The sequence below is a fragment of the Acipenser ruthenus genome, chromosome 15 (assembly GCF_902713425.1).
Source record: "Acipenser ruthenus chromosome 15, fAciRut3.2 maternal haplotype, whole genome shotgun sequence".
Classification (NCBI taxonomy): Eukaryota; Metazoa; Chordata; class Actinopteri; order Acipenseriformes; family Acipenseridae; genus Acipenser; species Acipenser ruthenus.
Window position 1 is genome coordinate 23,459,541 of NC_081203.1, and position 16,557 is coordinate 23,476,097.

At 37.4% G+C, this 16,557-nt stretch overlaps 1 protein-coding gene across 4 annotated transcripts in view; it reads left to right on the forward strand.

Annotated features, from left to right (window-relative positions):
* The window catches only part of LOC117421874 (DNA repair protein RAD51 homolog 2-like), a 175,604-nt gene that overhangs the window by 104,107 nt on the left and 54,940 nt on the right, over window positions 1-16,557 (forward strand). The window contains exon 10 of one of the 4 annotated variants that reach the window (XM_058987506.1): window positions 13,405-13,820. The exons of 2 other annotated variants lie outside the window; for them this stretch is intronic. In XM_058987506.1, coding sequence (XP_058843489.1) covers window positions 13,405-13,538 — 134 coding nt within the window. In that variant the 3' untranslated portion in view covers window positions 13,539-13,820. Of the gene's footprint in view, window positions 1-13,404; window positions 13,821-16,557 lie in introns of those variants that run through there. One more of the 4 variants, XM_058987507.1, reaches the window with a different exon arrangement.

The window sequence follows — 16,557 nt, forward strand, 5'->3', positions numbered from 1 at the left end:
TTTGTTCATCAAAAGCAGGTACTGCATAGGCAGTAGGGCTTAGCACCTCCCAGCCTCTCTACATACACACACACAAACACAAACGCATCCTCCTGGCCTCTTCAGTTGGGTTTGCTGCATGAGGTGACTATGCCCCTTTTCCTCCCTAACTTGCAGGTGCGCAAATGCCAGTGCAGTGCTCCCTGTGGGCCCCATTCAACATCGGCAACTCAAACATGATTTGTACGAAGCTCGCGTGGCTCACCCTTGAGTAGTGCTTTTGTTAGGTGAGCCACTGGGAATCCTATGAGTTAGTTTATTTTAAAATACTGTCAATTATGTATTATTAAAGACCACCTACGTAAAATGACCATAATCATTATCAGCAGATTTGAATGCATACGGTACTCGAGTAAGGAAAAAAGCTATCTAATATATTTTGAATTCGAAAAAGAACTGTGGCGCACAATCCCAAGAAAACATGAACCACTGTGTAGGTGTTAAAAGACTTGATTGGTAGGGGGCTGTTGACCCCATTGTGTATCTCAATGCTGAAAAGCAGGGTTGACCATTTAATTAAAAGAAATATGATTAAAGGGCATTACTGTCTGAGAATTGACCACGTCTGGATGGTAAGCGCTTGAGCTGTACATGCAAAGGTCAACTGCCAAGGTAATGCCAGATAATCAGGGTTTATTGAGATTACAGAGTGTTAAAGTGGTTTTTATTCAGTTTTTTTTTTTCCTTTTTGAAAAATGCCAGCTTAATTTTGAGAAAAAGTAAACGTCAGTCTGATAGTGTAGAATGGGCAGCAGGATTTGTTGAGTCAAGCTTTGTTCGTAAATCTTAAACTATAAAAGTAATCATACCAAAAAGAGACATCATATAAACCCTAATTATCCTACTAGGTCCTTGATCATTTATACAATTCACACAGTATATAATAATAAAAAAGCTCAAAGAGCAGTGCACAGGGCAACTGATCAACAGGAAGTTCAAAGAAGATCAAAGAAACTGAACCCAAACCACAGACTAAATAAAACAAAACAAAAGAAGACCCTGCCTTCAGATGCTGTGTTTCATAAAACACATATTGCATCTATTTAATGGCATTGTTACATGTGTTTATCAATTTGGGACATCTAAACATCCTGTTTGAGTTGTTCAACTGAACACTTTGTTTCTGATTCCTAAAGATAAGACGAGTGCTATAATAAAATAATATATGATGATAGGCTTTTGATGGAAATAGCTTTGCAGTGCTACTGACTTGCACTGAAATTAAAACTGGGAGAAAAAAACCCCAAAGTGTAGTATTTCATTGCTGATCAGCTAACTCACCAAGCCTTGATTTTAGTCAAACTGTAGGAATACGCCACTGAGGTCACTGCAAAATGAAGCAACCATTCTTGTACTGTAACAACTATATTGTAACATTTGGCTACCTTATTTGTACTGTTTATTTAAGGTTTCAGCTATATAGCAGAGATGACAGAAAATGAATGAGGCAGAGGAGAGATTCAGAGCAATGATTCACATCAAGCTGTAGCATAATACCTTTGGAGGACCGGTAGCAGACAGGAAAATTATTATGATCAATATTGTGCGGCTTCATTAAAGGCAGAGATAACACAGAAAAAAAGGTGGGGTATAAAGATCATTTTATTGAGCTGTACAAAGAGATTGTAATAACACACCCAAACATAATAAGAGATGAGCAACACAAGAGAAAAAGGCTCACTGCTGTATAGGGGGGAGCATGGTCTGGTGGATCAGGTTTGTGAACGCCAACATTGTTGTGTAGTGTCTGTTTGTAAAAGTGCACACACACACAATAAGTACCCTGCTTTATTTTATAGTATGCATACTCCCAGGATAGTGTTGGCACCAATAGTGTATCATCTAATATGGAAATGATGCCTAGCGGCATTCCAGTAGTAGAGACGATGGTCCAGTGGTCTTAAGCAGTGATTCCTAATTGGATATCAATGATAAAGGTTTGGCTATGACTTGTGGGCCTAGATTTGCAGGGATTCACTTTGTAGAAAACAATAATTGGATATAGGTTAAATATTTAAAATGTAGGAAAAAAAAAAAATCTCCTGAGGTTTTAATAACAAAATAATTTGAGAAAAGCGACAGTTCATATCTGGGGCAAAGGAGACTCCTAGCGCATGAAAAGTTCAAATAAACAGAAACACTCCCATGCTGACAGGACTCCCACCCAACGGTGTTTACTGTGAACTTGACCAGAGCAGCGGTTGAGGGTAGAAAAACTCAAACAATCCAGGTCTGCCTTGAGGCCAGAGGCAGGAGCTGACTCACCAGCCACCTTGCAATGCATGGCTATAGAAAATTATAGCCTTTGTATTTCCATTAACTGCTCTTCAGCAAAATCTCCACTCAAAAAAACTAAAAATAGACTGGACACTGGGACAGGTATTTCTCTACCGACTGGTTTGCCTTGCCATATGTTTTATATAAAGAATGGCTGGTAGAACTCTTGTTATGTTTCTTAGATACAGTATTTGGTCGCCCCACCTTCATTTCACAAACAAAAATATATACACACAGAAGAGAATACACCCATAGACCTGCACTCACACTATGTACCATGTACTACATCCAAATTGACATACAGTAGTGTAATTGGTTTTCATCTTAAATATGATCAAATATATATATATATATACTTTTGGAAGTAATTGGGACAGAGTTACCAAGGTCTTTTACATCTTTAATTTGCACCATTTGCTGTGAAAGGAAAATAATAATGTTCATGTTATGAAACTAGAAATAAAAAATACTTTTGAGTCCTCCAAAGTTTTTTTTTTTTTCCCAAAATGTGAACCATTTTCTTTCCAAATGAATGCAACAAAGCTAGACACAAAGAATCTGGAATATTAATCTAAGGGCTACTACTTGTTTTTTTGTAGTTGTATGACTCTTAAAAGTTTGCATTTGCAGTGAGGTGCACATTTCTAACCTGAGCAAATAGCTTTAAAAATGACCTTTGTAAGTTTTATTATCATTTCGCATAAAATGATCATACATCCAATAACATATGTCTTAGTGTTAAAGTACATCATTTTAATGGTTTTTGCTATACCTGTATGTGTTTGTTACCTGTGCCAAAAATAAATAATTTGATAAAGATGGAGGTTTTGCACGGGGTACTCCAGGGTACCTCGTTCAGTCTCACATTTAGTAAAGCTGTATGCGTCAACTGAACTGTCAAATTGACATGTTTGACATGTAATACTCTGTGGTAAAAAAGCTAAACCAAACAAAATGTCTGTGATTTTAAAAGATTAACATCCTCAACTCTGAAGGAACTTACTTGTGGCCAACTACTTACTTTTGTGAAATGTACGCACAATTCTTATGACCTTGCAGAAGCCCACACACAAACAAAATGGAATCCTTTTACAGAGTGTTCCTTATATGACATACCCTCATACAGTTCTGGAGGGGGGGTTTAGTTTGTATCGCAAGCTAGGTGGTACCAAAGAATGCACAGGAATTTGAAGGAATTAAAAAAAGAGTCTAAAGTATAAACATGAAGTAAAAACATCTTATGCTGGCTCCCCAGTCCATTGCTTTAATTGCTTTAACATACAGACACCAAGTTGAGATGTAAAACTGGCAGCTGTCACCTGACATTTTGAGGGAGCACGATAAACACAAACAGTTATACTTTAATCCTGTTGCTACAAAGTGCTCGCAACCCTGGGAATTGGTTTATATGGAATGTTATTGAGAACAAACATTCTAGCAGTAAAAAGTACAATGTGGCAGCATGAAGCGACAGTGTAAAAATAGAATTGTTTTTAGGTGGGACGCACTGACTTGCTTCAGTTTAAAGGCAGCGAATGGAGTGGAGCTCTCCCAAGGTCAGGTGTAGCTTTGGCTGCCACACTGCAGATTTCCTGTTTGGAAGCTTCATAGAATTGACAGTCCTGAAATTAACCGTTTAAATAGGGAGTCCAGGCTCATACTGGTCTTATTGTGGTATGAGGCCAGAATATAACAAGTTAGCTAAGGGTAGGTTCTTCAAGATACTTTTAGATATTCTTATAGCTGACAAACTGTTAAGGATTCATTAAAGTTTTTTTTTATTTCTAGTTTTTAATGACCCAGGGCAAATTCACAATATCGTAGTGCAAGATCTTTGGCAGTTCCCCATGGTGAAATTAAGACTGGGCTCAACTCATTACTCTCCAAAGACTCCCCAAGTATTACCTGGGACATGTGATTAATGTTAACCAAAGTTGAGTTATTTTGGCTGCTTTAGTATGAACAGAAGTAGAAGTCAAGTTATTTTGGCTAGCGTGCTTCATTCACCGTTCCGTTATTGATTAATAACAGAACAGCTGATCTCTATAGAAAAGAATGGAATAGGAGTATATGGTTGTTGTATAGTCATTTATAAACACGTGCTTTTGTATTTAGGAATTTTGTCACCGACCAGTAGCGACTTGGGACAAAAAGCCTGTTTGTACTATAAGTTCTGTGCATGAGATGGCATCTGAAGAGGAAAAGATGTCATGGAATTTTGACGAATCCTTAACAGTGATTGGTCGTTTTTCTCATACGTAATTTATAATACAAACTATACAACTACCTGTACTTTAGATACTGTTCTTAAGACTTGTGTGCTCATTAAAAAAAAAACATCTTAAAAACTGCTTTTGTGGATAAAATTGTTTTTGGAATTGCAGATGGAAGCATGCAATTACAATTGAGCAGTTATTTGATTCGTAGAAATCTATTCTGAATATTTAAGAATCTTCAGAATAAATTTCTAGGATAGCTCTAGGATGTTGTTCAGAGCTACAAGGGAACAGCTTGGTTTGACTCTTTGTCTATTTCAGTTTGTTTCATGATTTATTTGTACACTTACACACGCTAAAATACTCCATTCAGTGCCTGTTCAGACCCGGCCTTGACTTTGTTTCTGTGCGTCCACTAATCTGCTCCTCACATACAGGACACTGTGTGCCTTTTTCAAAATACTTTTTTCTTCCCCCTGCTCCCAGCTGCCTCTGTTTTTGTGCGGTGAGATCACTGACATGCAGCTGTGTAGCTATGGCCCCTTTATGCTTTCACTATGCTCTCATACCTTAAAGCTGGATAAGGACCAACCACTGGCCTTCAAGCGTTGCTGTTTATGGTCCAGCTCGATCTTTTAATCCAGCAAACTTTATTAATAGAAAAAAACTACAGTCTGTGTTTTAGAAACATTTTAGCAAAAAAAAAAAAAGTTTTTTTTTTTTTATCTTCCTAGTCAAGTTGATAACCAATATAGAACATTCCTACTTGTTGTAATGAATTCAATAACATGTGCAAGCTAAAACCTACCCATATTAACCTGTTAGAACAGGGTTAATCACCACTTTTGGTCTGCTCAAAATAGACTTTTCTACACCAGATGCGTTTTATGCTATGCTTCTGTTATTGTATACCTCAAGAGATTTAATATTATTATTATTATTATTTATTTCTTAGCAGACACCCTTATCCAGGGCGACTTACAATCGTAGGCAAAAACATTTCAAGCGTTACAATACAAGTAATACAATAAGAGCAAGAAATACAATAACTTTTGTTCAAGTAAAGTACAAGTTTGACAAACCACAATTCAATAATACAGCAGGTAATAGTGATAGTTACATCAGGATATGATTAAATAGTGATAGTTACATCAGGATGTGATTAAATACAAAGTACTACAGGTTAAAAACTTGGCAGATTACAGTATTCTGAAGTACAGGATTAAATGCAGTAAAATAGGGGCTGATAAGAGCAAAATAAAGCACATTTACATGAAGGGTGATAGTGTCCCATTAGTGTTATAGAATTGAAGACTAAATTCTTAAGTACAAATCTTACTTTACTTTTGCTGTACCCCGTGTTGCCCATTTTGCAGCAATTTTATTTTAACATATTCCATATCATTTTGATATTTTTAGGTAAATCGAGAATTACTTTTTTCAAGTTTTACTTGGGAACATTCGCCAGGTGAAAGAGATTTTCTCTTCTAGTTTAGCTTCTACCTGCAGCAATGCTGGTGCCCTGATTGAAATGAGTGCCATATTGTGGGAACAGAAAACCAGCATTGTTGCGGAAGGGAGCGTGAACTTGATACACTGCAATCCTTAGAAGAGAATGTATTTTTCTCCAGGTGAAGTGATCTCACTCATTATTAACAGTATTGGTTTAGCTTTGGGCTATTGTAACTTGTGAGTAGTCAGTATGCTTTGGACATTTTTGTTTTCACTTGTTTCCCAGGAGACATTCTCTTTATCAGCATGGTAGCACAGCATACTGTAGAAGTCATTGTATCTGGAGGTTTGCTGCTTGTGGTTTGAAATAATTCATTTCCTTGGGAGAGATGGACTGTGATGGATCACCACGTTTTCAGGGGGGTGTTCTAATTTTTGCCAGTTTTATTGCTGGGGTGGGGTTGTAGCACAGTAGTAACACAGCAGACTCCTCGCTGCAGGTAGAACAGATTAAACAACAGCACATTTCTTTCAATATGCCCATGCCTATGTTTGTGCTGACTACATCCTCTGGTCATTTAAAGAGGTTATATATAATTAAATAATTCCATAAACCCGTGGTGTGCTTCTGGTTGACTACTTTTTGAAGGTTTGAAAGAAACATGTTATAGCAAAAATATATTTTTATTTAAAAATATATATTTGATACCATAGTAAGGAAACCTTGCACTAACTAGGTTATTTCACCTTGAGAGTAAAATTGTCCATTCAACGCTTTCTTTCTTGCAATTAACAAACCAGTTGCTTCCCCTAATGACTGACATGATTTGCTTTGACCCCAAAGACACTGCTGAGGTAAAATGACCTTGGAGGTGAAATGGTAACAGGCTACCTGCAGATAAAGGTATGTAAACTGGGAGCTTTTTTTAACCATTTATGGTATCAGATATTATATTTGCTATAATATGTGCTTCTTTCAAAATGACCACACTTGTCCGTGGGACAATCTGAAAACAATCAGTGATCTGCCTTGGACTTGTCTGTGAGACAATCTGAAAAAAAACCTTAAAATCTAACCCTGCCAAGCATCACCTAAATTTACACAAATTACTGGATGGCTTTAATATGAACTCATCTTCAAACAATCTAAAAACTACAAAGTTTACGGGGCTCCCCAGTGGCACATCCGGTAAAGGCGCTCTGCATGGAGTGCAGGATGCACCCTATAGCCTGGAGGTCACTGGTTCGAGCCCAGGCTATTCCACCGCCGACCGTGGACGGGAGTTCCCAGGGGGTGGCTCACAATTGGCCAAGCACCCCCCCAGGGGGGGGGGCTTGGTTCGGCCGGGGTGTCCTCAGCTCACCGCACACTAGCGACCCCTGTGGACTAGCTGGGCGCCTGCGGGTTTGCCTGTAAGCTGCCCAGACCTGCGTTGTCCTCCAACGCTGTAGCTCTGGGTTGGCTGCATGGCAGGCCTGCAGAGTGAAAAAAAAGCGGTCGGCTGACGGCACACGCTTCGGAGGACAGCGTGTGTTCGTCTTCGCCGCTCCTGAGTCAGCGCAGGGGTGGTAGCAGTGAGCTGAGCTTAAAAATATGATAGGATATGTCAAATTGGGAGAAAAACGGGATAAAACAAATTGGCAACTACTAAATTTATATAAAAAATACAAAGTTTACATAGACTAATATTTCGTGTAGTACCAATTTGTCTGTTTGCATCTGTCTCACAAACTGTCCAGATGTCTACCTCCCTACCTGTCTGTCTTGTAAACACATCTGTATCTGTTAAATTCATGGCAGATGACCCCTTTGGAATCAACCAAATAGTTAATCCAATTTCATTTCCATTTTACTGCAAACCAGTTGGTTAACCATTGTCCAAGAGCAATAACACCTTAACATAAATAACAGAATCACGTCAGTTTAATCTCAAAGTATACTAGCAGATAGTCAAAACATTTGTTTACTGTAGATATGAATGTGTTCCTTTTTCTTTCCACCTCATTGTTGATCACTCAGCAGCGTATCAATCTGTTTGTCTGTCTGACCCATTTCTGGGCTGCTGTATGCCATGCTGTCTGTGTTTCCCACTCTCTGTTTGGTGGTGGCCATCAGTGTGTCTCTTGACAGCACTGGGAGGATCATGAGCTATAATGGGGCGCATTGTCCAACTGAAATCAGTGCAGGACCGCTTTAGCTTTGGAACTGTTACTGTAGGCTTCTGCACAGCTGTCCGGGACTCACTTTACAGTCCCTTGGGGCTTGAGCTGGGGAGATCTCTTTTCACGGACCACAATGCACTTCACTAATGGTTTGCAATCTCCGTTTATAGCTTATTATGATTTTAGGGGGGATGCTTACAGGGAGGTATAGGGTATTTAACTTTAATTTAGAGCTTAAGGATTCAAAAGAGTTGTAGTAGACGCTATGTGAATGCTCACAGCATTATACATTGTAGTACCTAACTTGAAGTGTAATACAATCAAGGGGCTTTGTTGAAGTAATTTATTGTCAGGCAAAACCCCTTTATGGTTTATTATAAAATAATTGGGTCGGTTTTAAAGCTAAGTGTAGTCAATTTCAAACACTGTATTTTCTGTGGAGGATTTACTTTGTAATGCAAAGATCATTTTAGAACTTAAAATATTTCTGTGATGTCACCCTTTGATCTTTTAATTTAATAATTCTGTAAAACTGGCTTTGAAGAGAAGAGGAGTGTGGGGAAACTATATTGTTGATTAATGAAACCACTGTGTATGCTACAATCCACAGGAAACTGTTAATTTTACAACAAAACCACAGTTCAACAGAAAAGCGAACATCGTTTAATTATGCAACAATCATTTGAACAGTTAGTTAATTATAGTGTTACACGTTTCAAACACTTAGAGAAGGGTTTACGATTTCAGTTCAGTATTTCATACTGTTAAAAAAAAAATTATACACTAACATAAGGTAAAAAAAAAAAGTTTTCATAATTACAATTTCACTTCCTCATAAATATCCCCCTTTCTAATTTGTGTTTCACATTTCTTCTGGACAGCTTCAGGAACAACAGCAATTTTATTAGTTACTAAATCTCCATCAATTACATGGATGTTAGCAGTAAACTCAGCTTTTGCATTTCTTTCATTTAACCATTGTACAAACAAGCTTACAGCCTACTTACATTTTGGCTGAGTAATTCTCGAAAACTGATCTCTGGCAATGATATTTAGATCATCATCTGTTTTAAGTTCGGCAAAATGATCACTAACTTCACTTTCCGTTGGTGCATCGCATTCCTTTATTTTGTCTGTGTGAGTGGGATTTTAAAAACTGAAACTCACAGGAACTCATGACAGCATTCCACAATGTGAGAGTCAAACATTTTAACTGTTTGAAGCGTAACAAAAGATAAAAAATAAAAAATAAATCCAATTACCAAATGAACAATTAACAATTAGGAAGAAATGGCATTTTAAGTGGCATTAACAACTCAATATTGAATCAGTAAGAAAATAATCCACAGTTTTACACAGTTATTTTTACCAATTTAACATCGTTGTTTATCCCATACAGATTAAGTAATTCAAGAACATGCAGTATGGGTTTTGTGACTATGATCCCATGTAATATTTACATGAACATTTACATATTTTGAGGTTAATTATTATCCAGAATATCAAACACTTACAGTTTCTTGCTTTCGTTCCACTCAATTACTTAATTGGTCTAATTATTTGATTAATTGGACAGGCCTCATGTTGTTTTATAGGTAGTGTACCTTGAATCAAGTGCATTTTTTAAATCATCAAATGTAAAATAATTAAATATTAAATATTTAGATCAATTAACTTAATTGAGAGATTAAGCGGTCCTCGAGGACTGGAGTTTTGATACCCCTGCCTTAGATAATCAGCTGTTCAATACAGCCATGTATCATCTACATTAACAAATACATACCGTTTAGCTCAGTACACCGTGTTCTTGTTTTTTGTATCTGATATTTAAAATAAGGATATCATTTAAATTTGAGAATAGTAAATGGTGTTCCGTTTATTATTTTCAATGAAGGTCATTCTGTCTTGTTCAGTGATTGTCAGATAACGTATAGAGTTCCTATATTCCGTTATCATGTTTTGTTTTTTTTCTTTTTATGAAATGACCAGTGAGTGTGCCGACTGGCAATAATCCAAGATGAGGCCTCTGCCAGATACATTATATAGTGGCAGATTTTTTAAGGTGTTCATTTCAAGTCTTTCAACTTGTGTAGCTGATATTAGAGACGTCATGCAGTCTGATCTTGTTAATATAACTTTGATGTAGGGTGACCAGATTTCCAAAACTCAGATTAAATATATATATATATATATATAATATATTTTTTTTATTTCAATAGAGTACTTTTATCACTATTACTGTTTTCACATTATACTGACTAAAACAAACAAACATTGGACAGCTGCACAACCACTGCACCTTCCCTTTCCAATTCATGACCAAGTTTAACTGTAATAACCATATGTATTACTATTTTTACCCCATTATTTTGCATACTTTTAATGTAGTTTAGTAACTACATTAAAAGTATGCAAGTAGTAATTTAATACATTATAAATACAAACGTATACATATGTACAGTGTAAGCTTGGCCTACCTTTAATGTTGGTTATCGCAATACTTTTCAGAAGAGTTGATTTGTAGGTCACTGTTAAGTTTTCCATTTGTAAGTGGAGCCAATACACTTAACATTATGGCTTCAGTTTTGGTGCGTGTACAGTAAAACGTTTCTTCATATAATCCTAAAAAGTTGCTTATGTTGTGTGGATTTTTTTCACACTAGTTTCGCCAGTTTTTCACAGGTGTCTTTTCCTCCTATTGTTTTTGTTTCAGTATGGTCTAAATGAATTAGTCAAAACATTTAGCAACATTTGGTTTAGAGACACTTTTTATTTGTAACAAAGTGTGTGTGTGAATATGCAGATAACATCCACATTTTGTTTCCCCATTCACAAACACCCCACTACCTTCTATGTTTCCTAGTAGATAAATATGTCTGTAAAAAGTACTACTGTTTTGACAGTATCAAATATCTCATGGCACTATTTTGAAATAAAGCAGGCAGATGCTAACACTGATGTCTTAGCTGAAATTACATACAGGTTACAAAAAATCTGCCCCTGCCAAATTACTTTAAAAAGATTCACAGATCTTTTGTCTAAATATATTTAAATAACAGTCACTTGAGCAGCTTTGTTAGGTAGCGTGTGACAGCACAGCATAATGTTAGCAGGAAGAGGATCCTTAGGCAGACAGTCGCATTGCCATGGCAGCCTTCCCATACCCCCCTGCTCCTCTGCTGAACTCTAAGAGGGAAACCAGTTGTTTTTATAATGGCATATATACCTCCCCATTCTCCACCTTGGGGGGGCCATAAACTAGACTAATAATCATTTTACCAGGCCAGCCGGGATGTCTGACTAGACAATCTATTCCGCTATCTAAACATACAAATAACAACTACAAGTTCAACTGTAGGAGTCCAAGGACAGCATATCCAACAAAGGAGTCACGCTGGAGTTGTTCAGACTGTATATGTTGCAGGTTTTAATAGTTTTATGGAATGTATAAGTTTTGTAATTTAACAAGATAACAGAACTTCTATTTAGGAGTAATAAACTATAAGCAAAAATAAATGTAAACATTTCATTGAGATTCATTATATGGTATTGATGAATTAGCACAACACAAATACAGAAAGCTTAAAAATGTCAAGTGGACAGGTGCAACATTAAATTGCCAGTAACATTGATCTACTTGACTCAGTTTCTTCAAAGTTTACCTTAAACTGACATATAGATATATGTGTACATGTTTTTTGACATTAGACCTGTTGATCGGAAGAAATGACTAATTGGACTGTGATTTATTCTCAATTGGGCGGTGTGACGGGTGCCCACCCCTTGTGCATATTAATGTATTTATGTATGTATGTTATTATTATTATTATTATTATTATTATTATTTATTTCTTAGCTGACGCCCTTATCCAGGGCGACTTACAATTGTTACAAGGTATCACATTATTTTTACATACAATTACCCATTTATACAGTTGGGTTTTTACTGGAGCAATCTAGGTAAAGTACCTTGCTCAAGGGTACAGCAGCAGTGTCCCCACCGGGATTTGAACCCACAACCCTCCGGTCCAGAGCCCAGAGCCCTAACCACTACTCCACACTGCTGCCCACAGTGTTCATTTATATTATTTGTATTGTATTATTATAATTTGTGTGTGGACGTATGAAAGCCATCCGATGTTACTGTTTATTATTTGAGACCGGCAAAAAGCCGGTCCTGTAAAATGTAGTCACCGTGGATGAGGTTAAATCCCATCCCAGTAAAGCTTGTGGGAATGTGGCTGGAGCCTTAAAAAGGTAATTGTTTAATGGGTAATTAAGGCACCAGCCACAGAATATAAAAAAGACCCACTAGATCATTATAGGAGAAGAGAATAGAGAGGAGTTAAGAACGAGAGCGAATGCTACCAGAAAGCGAACTAAGGTACTCGTTTTACAAAGTGTAGTTGTTTTGGTGTGTTTTGTTTAACTGTTTTGTTTGTTTAATTAATAGATAAAAAGCTGAGCACCATTGCGGCTCAGTTTAGCCCCGTACGTTTTTGTGTTTCTGTTTCAATTCCTGGTCTGACGTCACCACTGCAGCCCTCACTGCAGCCCTCACTGCCACAGGCTGTCAAAATTACTAAACTGTGGTGCATGATGCAGTTGGCTTTAACTGCAAAAATAATATGGCAGGGAGTGAATGGTTGCATTTACTGTGTAATAAACAAAGTACAGTTTACACGCGGGAATGTACCAACAAAAGGTACTACTTAAGAGAGCAGTTTGGCTGTACCATTTCTGACAGCAGATTAGGGGTATAAACTCCCATTGCCTAGTCATTTTAGCTATACCAAGCTTTATTATTAGATACACCTGAGCTTGTTACCTCATATTTTTTTATACCATATTTTTTTTATTTCAAATTGGCATTACCACACAGGCTTCTAAGTAGTCTTTTGAGACATTTCTTATTGAATTCAGAACTTTTAAAAAATTACAGTTTGGAGAAAAAAAGGTTTGATAATCTAGTACTGTTAGTCTCACAGAAAACATAAAAAAGCTCTTATATTTATTAATGCAATAATTCAGAACAAATGGCCTTAGGGTTACAGTATGTAGAACAAACTTGTTAAAAGCAGCAATTGTGCGTTGGACTCAGTCATGGGTTACGAGTGAGAGACTTAAGTTCCCAGCAGTATACCAACATTTCTGGACAATTTATCAGATTACTGTCCTCCTACATCCCTGCCTCCAGATGTTGCTGTTTTGCAGAATACAACAGCTTAGTTACACTCCATTTTTTTCCCCCCTTCAGATGGTGAGAATCAGGCAGGCTCCTCCCACCAAGGAACCGATCCGGGACTTCAGCCAATCAGAGTGCGGACTGCCTTTAACTATTGCCTCACACATACCACACCCACTTCCAGCCACAGCACTGGTGTCCATTGAAGGGAGTGTGTGAGGTGGCGCATCACAATTCAGAGGTTTTATACAGATCAAATATAGGTTTTCTTTTATAATTTGTACTTCTAAAAAAAAAAAGAAAATGCTGTTTTGGACACAATGTTATGAATATTCTACACAAAAATGTTCTAATGTATTTTTTATTTACTGTACATGCTTTAGAATTCAGCAAAAAGTTCATTTTGTTTTCATAGAAAGGTTAAATTCTTAACAATATAATAATCCTCAAGCAAATATAGAATTGTAATTAAAAACGTATTACCGGAAGTGGACAGACTCATGTAGACTTTTTTTTTCTTTCGTCAACAGCCTAATTCACTATATTGATATGCGTTTTCACGTCATTACAATTACATTGACAAAAGAATAACCATACAGAACTCCAATCCATGTTTTCTCTGTTGTATATGTTCAAAATGCATTCTGCTATTCAGGGAGAAAGCATGTCACTACTTGAAATGTTGCCCCGTTCATACCGGTGCTAAATCAGCTTTTTTTTTTTACCACACCCACTTTAGTGAAAGGGGCTTTTTCTTTGTACTCAGGGCTGCACGACACACAGACATAAGATTGGATTGAGGTGGCCAGGTAGTGATGGAGTGGCCTGAGCTGGTGCCCCCAAGGTACAACAGAATACCTGCTCATGACATAATGAAGCTTAGGGGCCCTTTGGTCCCCATAAAGTGGTTGTATGTTACAAAATGATTCCATAAAACTTACTCGACATGATCTTCCATTAACAATCTCGGGCCCAAATATGCTGTTTTGCAAACATGTCTTCCATTTTCACACTTGATTCCTGGTACTACACTAAGATAAGAAAGTTCTCAGTTTCCTTGCCTTTTATTTCCTGGATCGTTATACCTTGGCTGTGTCTTCAAATGGGGAAGGAGTTGGTTGGTTAATGACAATTTTACTCCAGGTGAAAGTGTAACAATACTTGAAAGCAAGGCTAGCAAACAGAGATTTATTTAACCAAATGTAGAATCTATATTAAAATAAAATATGGTGAATTTAAGTGCATAGCAGGTAAGAATTATGAAATTATTTTGTTAGCTACTACACTTTAAATAATTTCAATCTGGATCTCAATCAAGAGGAGTGAAAAGGTAATTTCCGAAAATAAAATGTTGTCTTTGCTACTGTGGGTTCTACAGCAAGCATTTTGTATTTTACAGTATATTTTATATGGGGGGGGGGGGGGGGACGAACGGAGTGGGGGGGGGGACTGAAGAATAGAGATATTTTTATTTAATTGTGATCATGTATTTACAAGAGATATTCAGAAAGTTCTGACACATAAGTAGCCCAAATGGGACAAAATTGCCTTTGTTTCCTTTCAACATAAGAAAATGCTCTAAGTCCTTGGTACTCACTAGGCTGCATTTAGGCCAGTCGTGTCTTGTTACAGCATTGTGACTGCCCTCAATATAGCTTTTTATAAGTTAATCATTAAACCTATAATTGAGCTTTCCATATAAACTGGTTGCTCTGTGTAATGCATGATTCCAGTATCACTGCTCGGCAGGTTCAGGGTTACATGGGAGGTGAACTGAGCTGAGCTCGGGCTAGCGGTAAGAATCTCCGGTTTGCAGTCCTTATCGCTGACCACAATAGGCCTGTGAGTCGATAAGCTCCCTCTAGATGGATTATGCAACTTGATTTATGGGCTGTTTGGAGGGTAAACAGGTGAGTTTGTCAAGAGGTGGCCTAATCAGATACAAGTGTACAGTGTTCCATTTTTCTGTTTGAGTGTTTGTTTAAAAAAAAAAAAAAGGTTCCCTTAAGGGCAAACAGAACTGAGTGCTCTCCAGGTTGCATGGAAACCTAAACTCACAGTGTAAGTTCAGAGGCATCCATTATTGATTTTATTTAATATATATCTAAAGCTGCTTCGGCATATTTACTCTTTTTAGGTATCTCAGTGCTTAGAGGTTTGTGCAATAGCCTTTTGACCAAAGATTGTGTTAGAGGATTAGTCGCCATCTGGTTTGCACTATTAGAAGGAAGGGTTAATGTGTGTAATTCACAAGCTTGAATAATTTCAGCTATAAAGCCTAAAGCTAGTTCTATGAGCTGGTTAATATACTGTTAGAGGGCTATTTCAAGCTAACTGAGAATTGGAAGAAAAATAGGAAATGTTTGAAATGTTTCCCAGCCCTCCACCACTGAGCTGTAAGCGTCTAGCCCAGTTATTTGCCTTAACAATTAGGCTACAGTTTTTTGATATCCTCATCCTCAACTACTAAACAGTTGCTTCTCAGCACTCAGCTTAAGCCTCTGTAGACCCTTCTGTCACCCTGTGCTAACACTGCCTCCAGCCCTCTGCTCTAATCACTAGGCCTCCCACGATAAATACTTGGCCACACTGCCTTCCAACCCTCAGCTCCTAACAACCAGGCCAGGTCTTTAGCTTTAAGCGACCGGCTTCAAGGACTAACTAAGAAAATCTTGCCAATCTTAGCCTTCTGTTTTTGTTTTAATGACCGTGAGTGCACGGTGGAGGAAAGACATTCATCTCTCCTTGGCTAATGGAGCTCGACAGGATGTTGCTATGGTTACCGGCCCCAAAGGGGAAGATAGGGAAGTTTGGCTGATTGTGTGAACAATAGTCTTATTTTGGGTGGTTCCTCCTTTCAGTGGTTGTTTGTGTAAAATATAAATCTTGAGAGAGGGTGTGTATGTGCAGGGATACGTTGTTATGCAGGAAGGGGTCTCCCTCATTGTATCTGGGCCCCGTAGATGTTAGAAGTTATGCATTGGGTCCCTTATAACTATAAAGACTTTTGTAAAGGCCCAACACAGTTACAGAAGGGTCTCTTATCACATTATCCTATTCTGTAGCTTCAAATATGACTTGAAAACAATGTATTTGCATTAAAAGATTGAAAAAGTAAGAGTCTGCTGCCATTAATTACACTGATGGTTTGTACAATATACAGTAACTGCAAATACATGTGTAATTACAGTGAAAATGATACATCATAAAGTGTTCTCCTATAAC